The 18,467-nt window shown below is 45.6% G+C and overlaps 1 protein-coding gene across 4 annotated transcripts in view; it reads right to left on the minus strand.

Moving 5' to 3' along the window:
- The window catches only part of PCSK6 (proprotein convertase subtilisin/kexin type 6), a 1,413,069-nt gene that overhangs the window by 703,610 nt on the left and 690,992 nt on the right, over positions 1–18,467 (minus strand). For all 4 annotated transcript variants that reach the window (XM_085644552.1, XM_085644551.1, XM_085644550.1 and 1 more), the window contains 2 exons: positions 16,341–16,417; positions 12,106–12,194 (listed from right to left, as the gene is read on the minus strand). In XM_085644552.1, coding sequence (XP_085500678.1) covers positions 12,106–12,194; positions 16,341–16,417 — 166 coding nt within the window. The remainder of the gene's footprint in view (positions 1–12,105; positions 12,195–16,340; positions 16,418–18,467) is intronic.

Consider the following 18,467-nt stretch of genomic DNA (forward strand, 5'->3'; position numbering starts at 1 on the left):
CGCCACTTCAATCTATGCCACTCCACGTCACTCTACTCCACACAATGTCACTCTACTCCACACAATGCCATTCTACGCCACTTCACTCTATGCCACTTTACTCCATCCTACTCTACTCCATACCAATCCACTCTACTCTGCACCACTCAACTCCACACAATACCACACTACGGCACTCTACACCACTCCACTATACGCGACGCCACTCGACACCACTTCACTATACGCAACTCCACTCCACACCACGCCACTCTATGCCACTCAACTCTATGACACTCAACTCTACGCCACTCAACTCTACGCCACTCAATTCTATGCCACTCAACTCTATGCCACTCAACTCCACAGAATGCAACTCTATGCCACTCTATCCCACTCCACTCAATGACACTCCACTCTACTGAACAAAGGCGCAGCAGATTGCAGCTCAAGTCCTCAACCTCCCACGCTGTGCCCATATCACACCACACCGTAGGAAACTCCACCGGCTCCCGATACACAAGCGTGAACATTTTAAACTCCTCACCTACAAAGATCTCCACAAAACTGAACAGCCACATTAACTTCCACCAACCTTTCAGACACCTTTGCTCTGCCAGTCTCTTCCGTCGAGTGGAAACTCTAGGAGCCTGGGTCATCTCATACAACAGGATGCTTGTGGTGCCCAGTTCAGAGATACACCCATGGTCCAACACTGTATCGATAAAGGTCATGGTCCCAACGATATTAAATGGACAGTTTTAAAACATGTAACAGGCAGCAATATTGATAGCTTGCTGTCTAGATTTGAAGCAAAAAACCATTATGTACTTGGGGACCATAGAAAACGGCCTAAATGAAATAAATGAGATCATGTATTGTGCACAGTAGTGGGCTGTTCGTCATCTGGAATTGACAATAAACAGATGACACTGTGGGACAATGCATGAGCAGACGGCTCTAAGAGTTACAGTCACTTTTACAGCACACGTACAAGAGCAGCACTGTCAAACGTTGAGTCGTCTTATTCCAAGCTGTAAGATAAACGTATCCATGACGACCTGGGAGCGTTTTCAGACGACAGGAAGACAGGCAAGGTCAGGCCACGCACAGACTACAGGATACACGTCAGAAGCCTCGAGTCACACGTGGGTAGGAAGAAATAGTGGGCTGTTCATCATCTGGAATTGACAATAAACAGATGACACTGTGGGACAATGCATGAGCAGAAGGCTCTAAGAGTCATAGTCACTTTTACAGCACACGTATGAGAGCAGCGCTGTCAGACGTTGAATCGTCTTATTCCAAGCTGTAAGATACACGTATCCATGACAACCTGGGAGCGTATTCACACGACAGGAAGACAGGCAAGGTCAGGCCACGCACAGACTACAGGATACACGTCAGAAGCCTCGAGTCACATGTGGGTAGGAAGAGGAAGTGATCCTGTTTAAAAACACTACCGCCATCAGACAATAGCTGAATGAGTCGACTATGGAGAAGCTTGGAGCCCTAGATTACACACTGGACTGCGTAAAGAAAGAGACCTCCACTAGCATGAAGGTAAAGACGCTGCACGATATGACTTTTTGTACGACCTGCGTGCGCAACTTGAAGCCACTGGGGAACTGAGCACAGACCCGATACTTTGCCCATCACGATGATTTCACCATAAGTTCTAATTTTAGAATTATGTACCCAACTTTACGTGTCAAAGTAAGGTTTTGTAACGACTTGGGCTCGTTACATGAAGGTCCCAATGCTCCTCCGGCTGTCGCTTAGTACCGTTGCATGAGCCGTGATTTCAAGTCACTTCTGGCGCTAGATATTTTTAAATGCCAACCGTTATCTGCACAACTCAGGGCAATCGGCCTGCTGTCTTACCCATGTAAAATACAGTTTTTTTAGAATCACAGCCCTAGACAGCACTGCATGTCAAGCTCCGTGCGCTAACTGCGAGTTAAACTTTTCCTTGATCCAAACTAAAAGTATGTTTTCCTTATCCCTCCCCACGCTAATGTCAGATACCATGACCATTGAGGTGACTAGAAGCGTAAGAATTATACCCATTTGAAGAGGGTGTTTGACATCATCACTTGACCTACGTCACTATTTGTTCAGAAAGACACCAATATCCGGTATGTAATGAGCACCTTCAATAAATTGAAGATATATTTTTTAAAAACCTCATTATTTCTGCAAAAGGAAACGTGCAGTGTCCTACATTAACTCTTTTCTGCCCTGATGAAGACCTTCAATCAAACCATCGTTTGGTCCGATTATGAAGGTTGAAACGTGTTGGCATTTTCACCTTGAGGCCAAGAGTAACCAAAAAGGAATTAATATACAGAACAACGTAGAGTCTGGGCTTGATTGAATAAACGCAGACAGAGTTCTAGATTAGTACTCTGACCCCTTCAGGACCTTGAAAGCACACAGTATCGAGGATCTAAATACAATAGGTCCCGGCACTATACAAAAGACTGTAGGACAGAGGAGTCTCTTTTGATTTGTTTATATATTATGTCTAACACTGTATCAAATGTGTAGTGGTTTATTGATGTTTCCACGTATTAATCTCGTTTCTAAACACTAGATTAATTGTCTGTGCATCATGTAAATATTGTAATGCTTGTCTACACTGTTTCTTGTGAATATCAAAAATGATACTGAGGTGTATGTTCTAATTCAAAATATGGGAAAAACATTACAAATATGAAAAAGAATATTAATTAATGAAGCTCGGAGTTAATATAAATGACTTCTGAGGCTAAAAAACTTACGTTTTATCTGTGGTTGCAGTGGCCCCTGCCTCTGTCCTTCCTTTGACACCCAGAGAACCTCCACTTCCACTTAAAGGACATGGGGGCATGGGACAGGGTTCACCGTCAGGCTGAGGTAGGCAGCAGAGTGGCCACGCCGCTGGCAGTAGAACACTACTGAGACTACTGCCAAGCAGGCAAGATCACTGGTGGGCTGAAGTGCAAAGCTGACAGAGTACTATGCAACCCCACACCCTGTCCCATCCAGATGAGTTGACCCAGCTCTCTGTCTTAATGATAGCACTTCCCACCAGATGTGCCTGAGTGTTGGCGGGCGGCTGTAGATTAACATGCAGCTGGGACAACCCAGGGCACTCTCCTTGGGGAGTGTATCAGGACGAAACAGGTTAGAAGAGTTGCATGGTGAAGGCCCTGAAGAGTCTGAGTTGAATTTTAATATTTACACCTACCAAGATGTTAAGCATCTAGACTGGCTACTATCACATTGGTGAAAGAGTTGAATTACCTCTCCAATTTACCCTGCACCACATCTACACCATCTTCTAACTTTGACACGCTTTAAGCTATACACAGCACTGAAAAGGTTCTGCTGGCTGAAGCATTCCGAGACTATATGCACTAGGACCCTCATGGTTCTGGGGAGGACTCTAGTCAGGAACTGCGTAATAGGCGGGGAGTTGTCAGATTGCAGCCAATAAAGAGTATGATGTAATGTGCAGTGCATGAGTGTATGCTGAGGAATAAGAAAAGTGTTTGACTACAGCTCCTGTGTGGTGTACTTCATATGCATGCTCCAGGGCTGGGGAAGATGGTACATCTGGCGACGAGTAGGGGATATGTGCCCCAAAGAAAACAAGGCTGCTCTCCCTGAAAATTTGTAATTGTACAGCAAAATCCTTGTACATGCCCTGTGTGCCCAAGATTTATGTAAAGCAATCTGCCATCGACACAGGTGGAGAAAAAAACCTTGCTCTAGCTCATACACGGCCAAAGAAGAAAGTGAAGTCCTTGCAGCGGAACACATTCAAAAAGCCTGCCAAATCGCCAGTGAAGCAGTAAACGAAGAGGGCTGCGCTACGCCACAAATACAGAGTGATTATTGAAACAAAGCAGAAAGATAATGGCAGCAACAACCAGATGGTTAAAGTTTTTAACTACACCTCCCGTGTGGTGTAGTTCATCTGCATTCTCCAGGACTGGGGAAGACGCTTCACTGGCCACCGTGGATGCGCTCAGGTGCCCTATAAACCAGAGTGATCAGGCAAATCTGCTGTTTCTGGAATTATTTGAGTGTTCAATATGGTCGATAATGATATTCTGTTCCGTTGTGTAGTTCAAACCACGTTAACAGGTTCAGCGCTGGATGGCTGACGTCTTTCCTTACGGGTCAAACCCTGGTTGTGGCTCCCATGTTCCCTTCATTCTGCTGAACATTATATCCCCAGCGGTGTGTGTAGGGCTCAGTGCTCTCATAGTTTGCTAAACATACATGTTCAGCCTTTCTGAGAACTCTATGGTTGTTAAAGTTGCAGGTGACACCCAGTTGCTGCCGAAATTTTCCACTCTTCAAATTGCATGGGATGGCCGAAAGAGTGCCTTATTGCTATCAAGTGTTGGATGGCTTCTAACTATTGGGCATTGATCTGCGATATGAGGGATGTGAATGTCAGATCAGACTTGAATCCGTGGGCTAGTGGGCTCTTGCCTGACATCCTTGGAGTTTACCAGTCTCTGTCCTTATGACCAAAAGCCTGAACATCATTCTTTACCAAAATCTCACTTTTGAAGCAGAGGTTCATAAGGTTTAGCCCTACGGCTGCCAGCATCAGTGAAAACTACGCTACTATTCATTTTCAGGGAGAGGCGTGCTTACATATTAGGGGGTGACCATTCTATCAAATCACAGCTACCACAATGCAGTTTATTTTGGCCTCTCTGAAACTCCACAAGTACGGCGTCATGTCTGTAGCACACCCTGCAAAGGGTGGTGTCAGGTTTGCAGATGAACTCCCTGTGATGCTACTGTGTGCTGCCATTTACCGGTTGATAGCACAAGACGATGGTCTAAACTTGCAAGCCTTATTGCTGGGTTTCTCTACTGAATGATGGCCTCTCTCGCCAACACAAAATAATTAATTTGCCATTCTAAATCCTATTGCTGCAGTTGAGCTCTTGCTTAACACAAGTTCAAGTTATTTTTGCTCATTGCTATTAAAAACTTATGGAATTCCAGTAGATCCCAATCAGTTGAAATATCCAAGGAGCGTGGGGGTCACGCTCGTATGAAAAATATATCTGTCCTGATGGAGGCACTCTAGATATATCTTAGCGGCCGAAACTTTGATTTTTCATCGTTTAACCATATTTGTCAGATTACAATGGATATTGGTATTAAATATTTCTTTGAAAATCACTGACTTCTTTCTTTACCTTAATACTTGGGCACTAATCTTGCATATATTTTTAATGTTGTCTTTGCACCCGTCATTCAGCACTGCATTATTTTATTTACAAAATACACACTGTTAGAGTGTTATTTCTAGTGGCTAGATAATATTTATTTATTTGCAGAGTTTTATATAGCGCTGGCTAGACCCGGAGGTATCAGAGTGCTTTACATGAGGATCAGCGAGTTACAAATTACAAAATTACATCAGTTACAGGAGCTTAGTAACAAAAAGCATAGCATAACAAGGACAACATAATAAACAGTGTGACACAGTAACATGCATAGCATATCAAAGACACATGTCCTATGGGGCAAAGAGGGTAGAGCGGGAAAAGTAGAAAGGGGAAAAGGAAAGCAGAATCGGGTCATGCAGTAACTCCACCAGGCATCGGCCACGCTGAAATTGGCTCCGCCGTCGGCAGATCTTCAGAGATTCGTCAGGAGGGCTTGGGAGGAAGAAGACGCAACGGAGAGACAAGGAAAACTGTGCCCAATGTCCAGCTGGGTAGGTGACGGCCGAGGGGGTAAACCATAGCCAAACTCTTCTATAGTTATCTGGTAGCTCCACCGGGCATCGGCCATGTTGCTTGGGCTCCGCGGTCAGCACACTACTAACGGTTCATCAGAAGATTTCGAAACTCAATTGCGAGAGTTAGAGAGTTGAAGGACCGCAATCTAAGTAACCCCAGGTGAGTAAAAAGGTCTGAGGAAGGGGTAGATTCCAGGGGATAAGAGCCAAAAGGCAATCCCTAGCCATCTTTAGATCCAATCAAATATGTCATCAAGCAGCTCCTTCTTAAGCTCTCTCAGTGAGATCAGCAGGTCTTCCCTCAGGAGTGCCATGCTTCCAACGGACTGGTCCCCTCTTTGTCTGCCCCAGTTACCACGACCTAACCCAAGTGCATACCGGAAGACTTTAAGAAAATTCTCGCTGCTCTAGAACTGTAAATAGGTAAGTGTATTTCAGTTGGGTAAACTGCCTTGGGGCATCCAGGAGTGGTACAGTAAGGCTCTTAATAGAAAGTCAATCAAAGCTGCTTCAATGCTGCCAGGTTAGTAGAACGAAAGGGGGCTATAACAATGAATTAAGACTAAGAAACCAGTCAAGGGGGGCATGGCCAGGCCAATGACCAAGATAGATGCACGGCACTGAAGCTCCACATGCCGGTTCCCGATATATCGGGATACTACTCACAAAACATTGGCACCAGCCAGCTGGTGAGCACCCATGGAGACCTGGAGGGGTGCTGACCCTGGCTTAGTGTTGGGTGGTGGGCCTAGCTTCGCCTCAGAGGCCCCGCGGCGACAGAGGCTGCGGCGAGCCTGAGGCTGGGGCTACCGAGCCCCGCTAGGTCCCGCTGCCAGCTTCGCGCAGTGCCCCAGACCACGCTGTTGGCCACTGCGAGGTGAAGGGTCACGTGTTGGTGTGGGCTGCACAGGAGGAAGCGGTCTGCCGCGGACCCGGAGAGACACCCGACGTAGATGCTGTAAGGCTGCAGAGGTGGACGGAGCCGGCCTGTACTGCTTGGTCCGGAGGCTGCCTGCTGCTGTTGCTGTCCTGCTCCCGCGGTCGGCAGGGCCGCGGCCGACAGAGGACCATAAAGTAACCGAGGAAGAGTGGTGGGGCCTGCAGTGGGGCATTGAGCATCGGTGCTACCAGGCCTGGGCCGCGGGCTGCAGTGGGGCCAAGGCCTGGACCTGTGGCATTGGGAACACTACCCTGCCCCCCGCAGTGCGGTTGCCCCCCCAGGGCGAAGTGGATTGGCCCGCTTGCAATATTTGCACGTGGCTGGCCCTGGCGCTGCCCCACCTCCATACCGGTGCAATGCAGTTGTCCCCTCTGTGGTTAAGTGGATTGTCCCCCTTGCAACATTGGCATGTGTCAGGTCCTGGCATACCTGGTGGGGCCCTTGCCGCTCTGTTTTAGGCCTAGCCTAAAGTGGATGTTAGGGCCTGGGTGAAACTCTTTGGTGCTGGAGCTCTTGACTGCTGTGACCGCAAAATAACAAAGAATAATACCTAAAGAAAAATATATATATTTGAGTAAATAATATAAGACGTCTTGAATTAAATATTCTCTCCATTGTTTGGGACTGCATTACCCAGAGTACACTAATGGCTAATAGAGGTTGCCACAATAACCATTCTACATTTCAATTTAAGGTGAGATCCTCCATCATTGGGACTCTGTACGATTCCTTATCTTTTGGGATATACCACTCTCCCCTATTATTTATTATTCTTTTATATTATTTACTCAAATATATATATTTTTTCTTTAGACATTATTCTTTGTTATTTTGTGTATGTTTTTCATTTTCACTCTCTTTTAAAATCTCGCTCTTTCCCATTCATGTCTCCTTACCTCTCTACTTATACTAAATTATGTTCTTTCTTTTTTTCTCTATTATCCATTTCCCACCAAATGATAAACTTCTGGCACTCTATCCAAATTATATCTTTTTTAAAGATACCCTAGAAGAATGTGTTGGCCCCGAGGGGTCTTGTGCATCTTGTGGGAAGAATGATCCTCGAGTTCCGTAAGAAATGCCTGGTGCCACCGACATATTCCGATCCCCGGCTACACATTTTATTCCGCCCTCCACGGCACCTGGTCGCATTATTGACCATGCTCTGGTTCGCGTGGTCCTGAACATCCCGCTCCCCAGTGGCGCGTTAAGAATGTGGCGCTTTCCCAGTCAGTGCCTCATGGATTTGGCTTTTCATGAGGAACTTCATACCACCATTACGGAGTACTCTGATTTGAACGAGGGACAGTGGCTACACAGGCCACACTTTGGGAGGCCTTCAAGACATACATCCACGGAATGGCGATCGCTAAACATGGCGGTATATTACGTGACATAGGGTGCTCTTTGGAGCACGTGAAGGCTACCCTTTGGAGGTTGCTGAGACGAAGGAGGAATTTTGAAAAGTTGCGGATCACAAGGTGCAATTCGTGGGAAAGTATGCACTATATGCCTCTAGATTTAGGAGGAGGATAGCGGTCTGGCAGGCTATCTGTCTGAGGTCACAATGGTCAGGCTGTCCTCCCCACAGCAGTGGTTCCTCAATGAGTCGATCTCGGCAGAGGAGATCGTATTTGCAATTGACTCCATGGATGGGTCCAATGCCCCTGGCTCTGACGGGCTTATGAGTGCATTCTATAAGACTTACAAACATTTGCTTGCCCCACGGCTGCTGGAACTTTATGCAGAGTCACTAGAAAAGGGAGAGCTACCCTTCACGCTACATGAGGCGATTGTGGTCCTGCTTTTGAAACATATCAAAGACTCACAATATTGCCAGTCTTACAGACCATGGTCCTTACTGAACTTTGATACGAAAATGCTAGTGAAAGTTCTGGCGGGTAGATTGTTGCTTCTTCTTGAAACCATCATCTCCCCACTCCAATCAAGGTTTGTTCCCCACCGCTCTACTTCAATAAACTTGTGCACGTTGTTCTCTGTGGTAAACAGTATCTCTCCTGAGGGGCCGCAGCTGTAGCCCTGCTTGACGCGGAAAAGGCGTTTGACTCCCTTGAGTGGCCTTTTCTATGGGAAACGCTGTGAAAGCTTGGTCTCCCTCACGGCGTTATATCTTTGATTGAGCTTCTCTACTTTCGTCCAAAAGCCCATATCTGTGCCAATGGCTCGCTGACTGCTCCATTTACGCTGGCGAGGGTCACAAGACAGGGATACCCATTCTTCCAGTTTCTCTTTATAGTGGCAATGGGCCTGCTAGTCCGGCACCTGCAGGAGAAGCACATCTGGCGCAGGTTGCAGTTTAACACCGGCCCACTGCTACTGTCGATCTACGCAGATGACATCCTGCATTTCCTTCGGTGCCCTGCCTTGAACCTAAGCCCAGTGTTGTGGAAGATTCAGAAATGTGGGCTATACTTGGAGCTTCAGATTAATTGGAGTAAGTCTTATTTCCACTGACTGAGGCTGCCCAGCAGTTCCACAGGGACTTTCCGCTGCGTTGGTGTTCCTTGCACGGTTAAATATTTGGGTATCCATGTCCACCGCAACAAGGAACAGGTTCTGCGTTTTAACTACGGTCCCACTTTAAACAATTTAACATCGCAAATAGAAATTTGGATCAGTTTGCCGTTGTCAAATGTGGGATGCGTCGCAGAAATTAAAATGATTATACTACCTAGATTTCTTTATCTGTTTCTTAACACACCCATCCCTCTTTCCAATGCTTTCCTTGCCACTTTGCAAGGGCTGCTGCAGAGATTGGTCTGGGCAGGTCGCATCCCACGTGTTGGCTGGCACGCGCTGACACACCCTTATGCACGGAGAGGCTTTGGTGTACCCCATTTTCATCTTTACTACTTAGCAGCCCAGTGCCAGTATGTGTACCAATGGTACCTTAGAGATGGCAGAATCCCATACAGCCAGATCGACAGAGACCTGGTGGGATCCATGCCCCTCAATACCATTCTACCAATTGGCTTTCCTCTGGACCATAGGGACATTCAGCACCTCTCCACCACCTGCAGGGCATGGTGCCAATTGCAGCGGTTCCTGGGGGTGGAGCACCTGTATTCGCCTGAGTTCCCCCTCGTGGGCAATCGCTGGCTCCCCCCCAATGGTTGACCCCACTGTCAAGCGCACGCTTAGTAGATTTACGTTGCATAACACTGGTGATCTATTCCCCGAGGGCCATGCTATCTCATGGTCGGAGGATACCTGCTTCACCGACATCACGCCGCTGGACAGATTTGTTATGTATCATGTGCAGAATGCCCTGAGGGCCCACGTTCTAACCTATCCCATCTCCCCAGATGACTTTACTCCCCTCACTGCCCTTATCGAGGATGACAAAGGTGAACACCTGGTTTACAAACTATATCGTACTTCCCTACAACTATTGCCCACTGTGGGTGGTCGATTGCAGGCGGCTTGGTTGGAGGACTTGCAGTACCCCATGCCGGATGAAATATGGTATTACTGTTGTGCACAGACCAAGCTGATCTCCCCTAACCAAAGACACAAACTGCTAAATTTAAAATGTTTACAATGCACATACATGACACCTAGCCTCCAGGCCCGGATTGACCCCAGTCGCCCATCGACCTGTACCAAATGTCATCCCTCCAACGCAGAATTCCTGCATATGGCCTGGCTGTGCCCTCGGATATTCAGTTACTGGACTGAAATTTTTGCACATATTTCCCAGATGGTAGACATGGCACTGACTCCCGACCCCTTGCTAGCACTGTTGAGCTATGTGCGGGACGTCCCGAGGGGAGCAGACGGTTTGTCGTCATTGAACTCCTTCTCACAAAACGAGAAGTGGCCATGGGAAAATACACGCCACCCAACGATAGCATAATGGCTTGAGAGCCATATCTTTTGCAACACGACCAGTGAGATATATGCCCAGACGCAATCCCTAACATCCCGTCAGTGAGATATCTGGAAGTCTCTCGGCACATACATCCTACACACTACCACAACTGACAGCGACTGATATCAGGGGACATGGGCTTTGTACATATACTAATATCACGGGTACCATCACTATGCACTCACGCGACCAGCAGTGTGCCAAGAACACATCCCCGCTAGGTCCACGATGGTCGTTGCTGCCCTCTGATGCTTCATCAACAGTGCACTCAAGGTCAGCCTACAGGCCTTACCCCACGGTTGGGTTCAGACCCTGTTGCTTGTTGTAAATTTTCATTACATTGTATACGTGTACAAATATATTTTTCCTTTCCCAGTCATATTTGCGAAATATACGTACTGTACATATGTGTGGTATGCAAACTATATTGAAAATGATAAAGATTAAAAAAAAAAAAGAAACCAGTCATACTGCCGTCTAGTATGTTCTTTGCATATAAACGAGTTTCATTTTTTTTTTTAAGATTCTATTTATTAAACAATACCAGGTGAGAGGTCAATGCATACATTAGATCATATTACAGGTGCATCACATTTACGCAAATGGAGATCTTAACATACAGTAGTACAGTGGGAAAAATATTCAGGATAACAGTATGATTTATCACGGAGTCAGTGGTTCGTCAGTGGGGGGAACATACGGGGGCTCACAGATATTGCCACGATAAATGTTCCTTCTAGTCCAGAGCGTTATCCACATCCGAGAACAACCACGGGACACATAGACTATTTTTTCCCATACCATACACTAGTCCATGTCGGTTTTCCATGCAGTGAGCATCGGTGGTGTCTGCGCCCACCATAGGCGAGCGATATTCCGTTTAGCTACCATCTGGCTGAGCGTTGCCCAGAGTTTACCTTTCGTGCTGAGATCAGTGGGCTCCCATACATTTAGCAGACACCTTTTTGCTTCGAGCCGTAGTTCAACCCACATATGTCACTCATACACTTATGTACCTCCTTCCAATACTTGTGAATTAGAGGACACTCCCAGATAATATGCAGAAAGGACCCCTCTAGGCCACAATTTATTCTACACATCCCCTCCTCGCTCCTGCCCATAAGGACCATTCTAGGACCCGAAAGATACACACGATGCAGGATTTTTAATTGGACCAGTTTTGCGAGATGGCAACCTCCCTCGGAGAGGAGAGCGCTTCCTGCCACTCCTCGTTGTCCAACTCCAGGCCGTCACGCCCCCACTTCTCCCTCAGTGCTGTGAGAGGATCTGGTGTGTTGCGGATTAATTTTTGTATGTGAGTGATAAACGAGTTTCATGATATGAATTTTGAGAAGAGGCAGCTTCAGAGAGCAGGAGTTTGGGAATCATATAAGAACCCGTTCTTCAAATCCTGTTTTCAACCCATGATACACAATATTCCAGACCTTTCACCATATCCACTGCTACCAGCAGGTTACCACTGATTTCCCAGACACCAAACTTCTGCGCCAGCCCCTGCTTTTTGTCTCTTACCTCCAATTCTGGCATTGTAAGCAATGCCCACTATGCAATGGGAGTTATTGGCCGTAGCTGCCACTTCCCCCGCACAGCGTGTGCCGTGTCTGAAAGATAAAATGACAAAGATGTTGGCAAAGGAATGGTGGAGTCTTTGCACACTTGAATACGAATAATTTACAACTTCAGTCTAAGAATGAGCTCCATGCGCAGAGCTTCGGGCACAGAGAGGTGTCGACAGACAAATGTGGAAAGAAACAGCACTTTATGTTAGGTGTACCACATGGGAGGGAGTATCGTGACTAGTGGGGAAGGAAACAGGACAGATCATGCATGGCATGTTGTGGAGAAAGAACGGCACACTATGTGACATAGCCCAGCAATAGCACAGCCTCCATTGTATGTGAACAAGATACAGGATTGCCTCATCCTATGTAAGTCAAGAAGAAACAAAACTGTGTCATATAACACGGTAAAAACATTGACCCATGAGACATGGACAGTGAAACCTCACCACCGCCATGGTAAATGGGACAGAAAGTAGCCATGTGAGCTATAAAGCAGCAGAGCATTGGAGTGTGCAGGCCAGGAATGGGCAATGCAACATGCTATGGGGTAATGCAGCGGAATTGACCCGCGTCATAGGAGTCAGAAAGCATCTTGAGTTAATGCAGAGGAAACATCATTGCACATGGTCAAGTGCATAAGCCGAGAGGCAACACAACAACCTAAAAACAACAAAAATAACATTTGGAATTCAATTCGTAAGTCTACTGTTCTTTTGGTCCAATCTTATTCCCCATGAAGAGAGTTATATTTGTGAAATCATCAAAGTTCTTTCACAGCCTCAAAGATGACCAAGACCCTGCTCACTCTCATGGCATCCATTCCTGCTTACATCGCCTGCTGCTCTTTGCTTGGAGGCCATCTTTGTAACTTCACGCTGGATGAACCTGCGGTTCGCTATGAGGTACTGGGACTCGCCATCGGCTACCACTGTATCCCAGGATCAAGGCATGCCATCCTGGGATACACCTTCGCCATATGTGGTTTGTGAGGAGAGGGAGTGGAGTGTGTTAGTGCACGGATTTTCTTCAATTCTGGGTGGATTGCCTAATTTCTCTCCCGTTGCTCATTTTATAAACATGTCCCTCGATAATATTTATTGTGACCCATTTTATATTTTGTATTTATTATTCATTTAAAACATTTGATGTAGCATACATTTAGCCACGAGGGGTAATGAGGCACAGAATAAAACATTTAAATGTAATTAGTTAAAATGTTATTAAAAAGGACGAAAATTGAATTACAAGACAATGAACAGAATAAACAATAACATTTTTTTCAAACCGCAGAGATGAGGGCATGCAACTCTAAAAAATAGTTTTAATTTACTTCTGGAGACTTCTCAAGAGAGAAACTAGGGAAAACATATATAAAGGGCACCCCTGGCTCTCAGTGCTACAGCCAAACATCTTTGAGGAGACAGCAAGTTCAGGTAAGAACTGAGAGTCAAACTTCTCATCTGCGGCTTCTTAGACAGATCTACAGACAGCCTGCACACAGGCACCTTGAAATGCTGCAGCAAACAATATAGAGCATACACAAGTAAAGAGGCAACCAGAGCGAATGAGCACGAGCCAACGGAGGGTGTCTGAACGACCATACAGCAGACAAAAGTCTCACCAACAAATGTAATACAAGAGGAGACCAGCAAGTGAGCCAACGCTACTTTCCCATGGTCCAAGTGACAAAGATTAGGGCCTGGTAAGCTGACCGAACGTTAGAGGGAGGAAACATTGGTTCTTTCTTTTTCAGTAGAAAAATCTGCAAAAGATTATAAAGTAGAAATCGGTGGCTTGAAATTAAGTTTAGAATTGATCATATAACACGCAGATTTAGGCGAAGATGCCAAAGACAGTGAAATACCAAGAGCAATCAAGCAAAAGGCGGCGCCTGCACCAAGTTTAAAAGGAAAAAAACGGAAGGGAAGTGTCGAGTTGGATTGAGTTTTGGGAAATGAATAAACATCCAATCAATCAATCAATCAGGGGATTTTAAGCACACTGATTACCCATGAGGGTCTCAAGGCGCTGGTGGGCGGGGGGGGGGCATGGGGGGGGAGGTGGTGGGGGGAGGGGACATCTTGTTCTTTATGGAGCTCTTGCAGCTACTCATAAATGGGTATCTTCCAAAGGCAGCGCTCAAAGATGCAACAGGCTTTAATCGATGCACTGTCAGATTGGGGATACATCAATCAGCACAAAGTTCCACAACATGTTAAGAAGCATGGATGCCAAAGCGACTCCTGGACATGGAGGGAGTGCCAGTTCCTGGAGCATCCCAGCAGAATGAGCAACAAACGATCTCTTAGGAAAAAACACACCGTTCATGGCTAACACTACTAATACCTCAGCAGGAAGATACGATGCAAATCAATGCCTCATATCTCAGTGTTTTAAGCCCTCTCCCTAGATCAACCAGAACTAAAAGACAGAGGAAAGGAAAGAGAGCAAGCACAGTTTCTATGTGTACTTGAACTGGAAAGTACATCCATTCCCTCTGAGGTGTGTGGTAACCTTGTGTCCTCACTTGATATCACTGTGCACTGACAATGTTAATTAGTTAACGTCTTATTGCTGTGGTCCTCAAAAGAAGAGGGAAGGAAGAGTAGAGTGAGTAAATCAAAAAAGTGAATACTGTACAAAGGTACTGGAGAAAAGAGAGAAAGAAACAAAAAGAGAGCGAGCAAAAGAGAGCAAGAGAGGCAGTCTGAGAATGGAGGATGAAAGAGTATGAACACGTTACTTTGCTATGGATAAACATTACTCATGGATAGTATAAAAGACTTTGAAGTATAGGGCTAGAAATAAGGAATTTGGCTACTTAGCTAAATACATTTGTAGAAAAAAAAAGTCCCGTACATTTGTAATTTTCTTTTTCAAAACAATATATTTTGGGGGTGGGTGCAATATCCGCTACAAACTACACACGTGAGACTGCTCGCTGTGCTTAGTTAGTGCATTACTGGGCTGGTGTGAAAAGTTTTGTTGGCGCGGCTCTTAAGGAACAGAGTGGCAAAACCTGGATACTTTTTGATTAAAGAATCAAATAACAACCTTCTGAAAGGGATCGTGCATTAATAAGAGGCAACCAGTGCAACAAAATAATCTCAGAGATGTACTAAATTAACAATTAAAGCAATGAGCACAACATGGTTAATGTATTCAAATCCATTATGCACCTTTTCGAATGAAAATAACTCCACTGGGAACATTCTCTTGTAATGTTGGTGTGGGGCCTGATGTACAATGCGGGTGGTCGAAGTGGCAAGCGCAAACTGCTTACTAGCTCGTATCGACCTGCTTACCATTTTTCCATGCTACCTATGTACTAATAAGGAGGACTGCAAATTGATCAGTCCAAGGGGGTGGCAGAACGACATCCCAAATAAAATTATTGAGACGTCACCATTTGTGACCCACTGTGATTGGCTACTAAAGCTGGGATGGTTGCCTGAAAGGGAAGGCATACTACCAACTCTGCGGTCCGTTTCCAAATTAAATCAATTCTCTAAAGCAGCCTGTGTTCCTTAAAGAAAAAGGTGCTACTTAAAGAAATAGTGTTTCGTTTGGGATGACATGGGGTATGCAGGTATTGGTGCAGGAACTGCCTTGTCCCATGAGGCCACCCGATACGAATGACAAAGGGGGAGGTAATGGGGACAGCTTCCCCTTAATTGGGTTACCACCTCTTTAGAGGTGCCGGTAAGTTCTCAATGGTATGCCACTGCAACTATGGTCACAAATCATTGATAAAACCCTGATGTTGCAAAAGCAGTGACAGTAAGTTCCAGATCCACATGGCTCTCCAAAATTCAGCCTTGTATGATTGTTGAGGGTAAATTCTCAAAAAGCATGGAGCAACATTAGTCTTTGAAAGGTGGTTAAGGTGCCTCTGGTTGTAGCCATGCCTTCTTCTCACCTTGAAAGCCAACGGATATTACGTGTATGGCCCCCACATTTGCCATCAGACATTTATCTATCTGGTAAGATCATCATTTGCTTTAGGTGAAAAAAAAATTAATGCGTGAAGATAAAAGCCCCTCCCTATTGAAATGTAAACTCATAGCCTTCCATGTAATGCACTTACTGGAAACAGACAGCTGAACGTACATGAATTTCTCAATAGGATCTTGTTTCAATTATAATCATGAAAAAGGTAATCAATGAATCATGCTGGTGACATACTTGTTCTCGTTGCTGGCATCATAGCGAGGAGTGGGGTCAGGGTCATTCCCATTCACATCATAACTTGCAAGGGGGTCCTGGAAAATATTTCAGTAATTTGAAAGTGATTGGAAAATGATCACAATATACACAACATGTAGCTCAGAAATGTTATAACTATTTAACTCAACAGATTAAAAACAAGTATTGGCAAAATCATCAGTTTGTCAAAGTGCTTGCTTGCTGTTGTATTTTGTAGTATTAGTGCAATCTGATATTGAAGTACTGTGGGCACAGCTGTATTTGAAGCCCATTTTTTAAAATAAGGGAGATGCTTAATTACAATGTCGGAGTTCCACTTTAGTTTATGGTGAGAAATTTAGACTTTATAATTACCCCAAACTAATGCTCTTATTATGAATGATCTATTAGGTAAAAGGCAATGGAGCAAACCGTACAGCTCTGAACAGCGACTCAGTATCCATAGCTTTTCAGCTGCTTTCTTTCTGTCACATAATGGACCACAATTATAAAATAATTAACAGTTCGTTACCCACCAGCAGAGTTTTGCAAGGCAAATATCACAAAAACTATTGAAAGGATTAACACTAAGATCAAAAAACGATACATTCCGAGTAAAGCTCAGAGATTCATAGTTGTTGCAATTAAATACAGGACTTTTAATTTTTGTTCTAGAGAAGAGAACATATGTTGGCCCAAACGCATGGCCTCTCATAATTCCTCCCCCCATATCTCCACCTCACATCGCCTTTTTATCCCACTTTCCTCACCTCCTTACCTTTCCCTATAAGCATCGACTGCATTATGGAGCTTGCAGGACAACATACCTATACCATCAAGTACCCCCCTGATCTCACAAAAAAAAAGCAGCCAAATGTTTTAAACATAATTTTCTCAAATCACACCCGAGGCCCTAATCTCGGACCCTTACTTCTGTTATGTTATGTTATGTTAATTAGTTTTTATATTTCGCATAATCACCGGCAGGTCTCTTAGCCCTTTAGAGAGAGTGGCCAAGAACCACTAGCTGTTACATAACAGTGCAAGGAATGTGATTCGGGTTTGCCTTGATGCTGGGGGCAGGGCAGCTTTAATTTTGCTGGATCTCTCTGCGGCATTTGATACGGTCCCACATGCCCTTCTTTTGGCCCGCCTCGCTGAGGTTGGAGTCTCAGGGGCTGCTTGGGGCTGGCTTAGGTCTTTCTTGGAGGAGCGGGCTGAGCAGATTTGGCTCTCCCCTTTTTACTCCTCTCTTCATACGGTCACTACTGGAGTCCCGCAGGGTTCCTCCCTTAGCCCTCTGCTCTTTAACATTTATGTTACCCCACTGATCCATCTGGCTGAAGATCTTGGGGCTAAGGTTCTGGCTTATGCGGACGACACCCAGCTGCTGTTCAGTGTTCACCTGGGATAAAACATCGAATTCTGTCCTTGCGGCGCAACACTGCCTTCGTTCCATCTTCACTTGGTTGGTGGATGCTCAGCTTAAGTGTAATGAGCAAAAATCGGAGATTTTGCTTTATGGCAAATTTCCCGCTGACTTTCGTGAACAGCTGTGGCCGCAGGACTTTCCACTACCCTTGTCCGTGGGACAGCCCGCTAAGAACTTGGGTGTCTGGTTTGAGGAGAATCTTTCTTTTTCTACTCACATCAGGAAAACTGCTGGCTGCTGCTTTGGTCTTATAAAAACTCTTAGGAATTTTTTTCCATTGCTCACGCAGGCTGCTAGAGAAACTGTCACTTGTGCATTGATTCTCTCTCGTTTGGATTATGCCAATGCCCTTTATGCCGGGGTCCCTGGGTACCTGATTAAAAAACTACAGGTGGTCCAGAATATGGCGGACAGATTGCTGTTGGGCATTTCGTCAAGGAAGAGTGTTACTTCTCATCTGCACTCCCTTCACTGGCTGCCTGTGGCGGCTAGGATAAAGTTTAAACTCTTGGTCATGGCCCATCGTGCCCTCCATGGTCAGGGTCCCCTCTATCTCCAGAGGCGCTTTTCCTTCTATGTCCCTTCGCGGGTCTTGCGCTCTTCGTATCTCTGCCTTGCCCATGTCCCGCGCTTCAAGCTCCAGAGGGTGGGGGGCTGTTCCTTCGTGGTCAAATCCAGCATGGCGTGGAATGCTC

The sequence above is a fragment of the Triturus cristatus genome, chromosome 3_1 (genome assembly GCF_964204655.1).
Source record: "Triturus cristatus chromosome 3_1, aTriCri1.1, whole genome shotgun sequence".
NCBI lineage: Eukaryota > Metazoa > Chordata > Amphibia > Caudata > Salamandridae > Triturus > Triturus cristatus.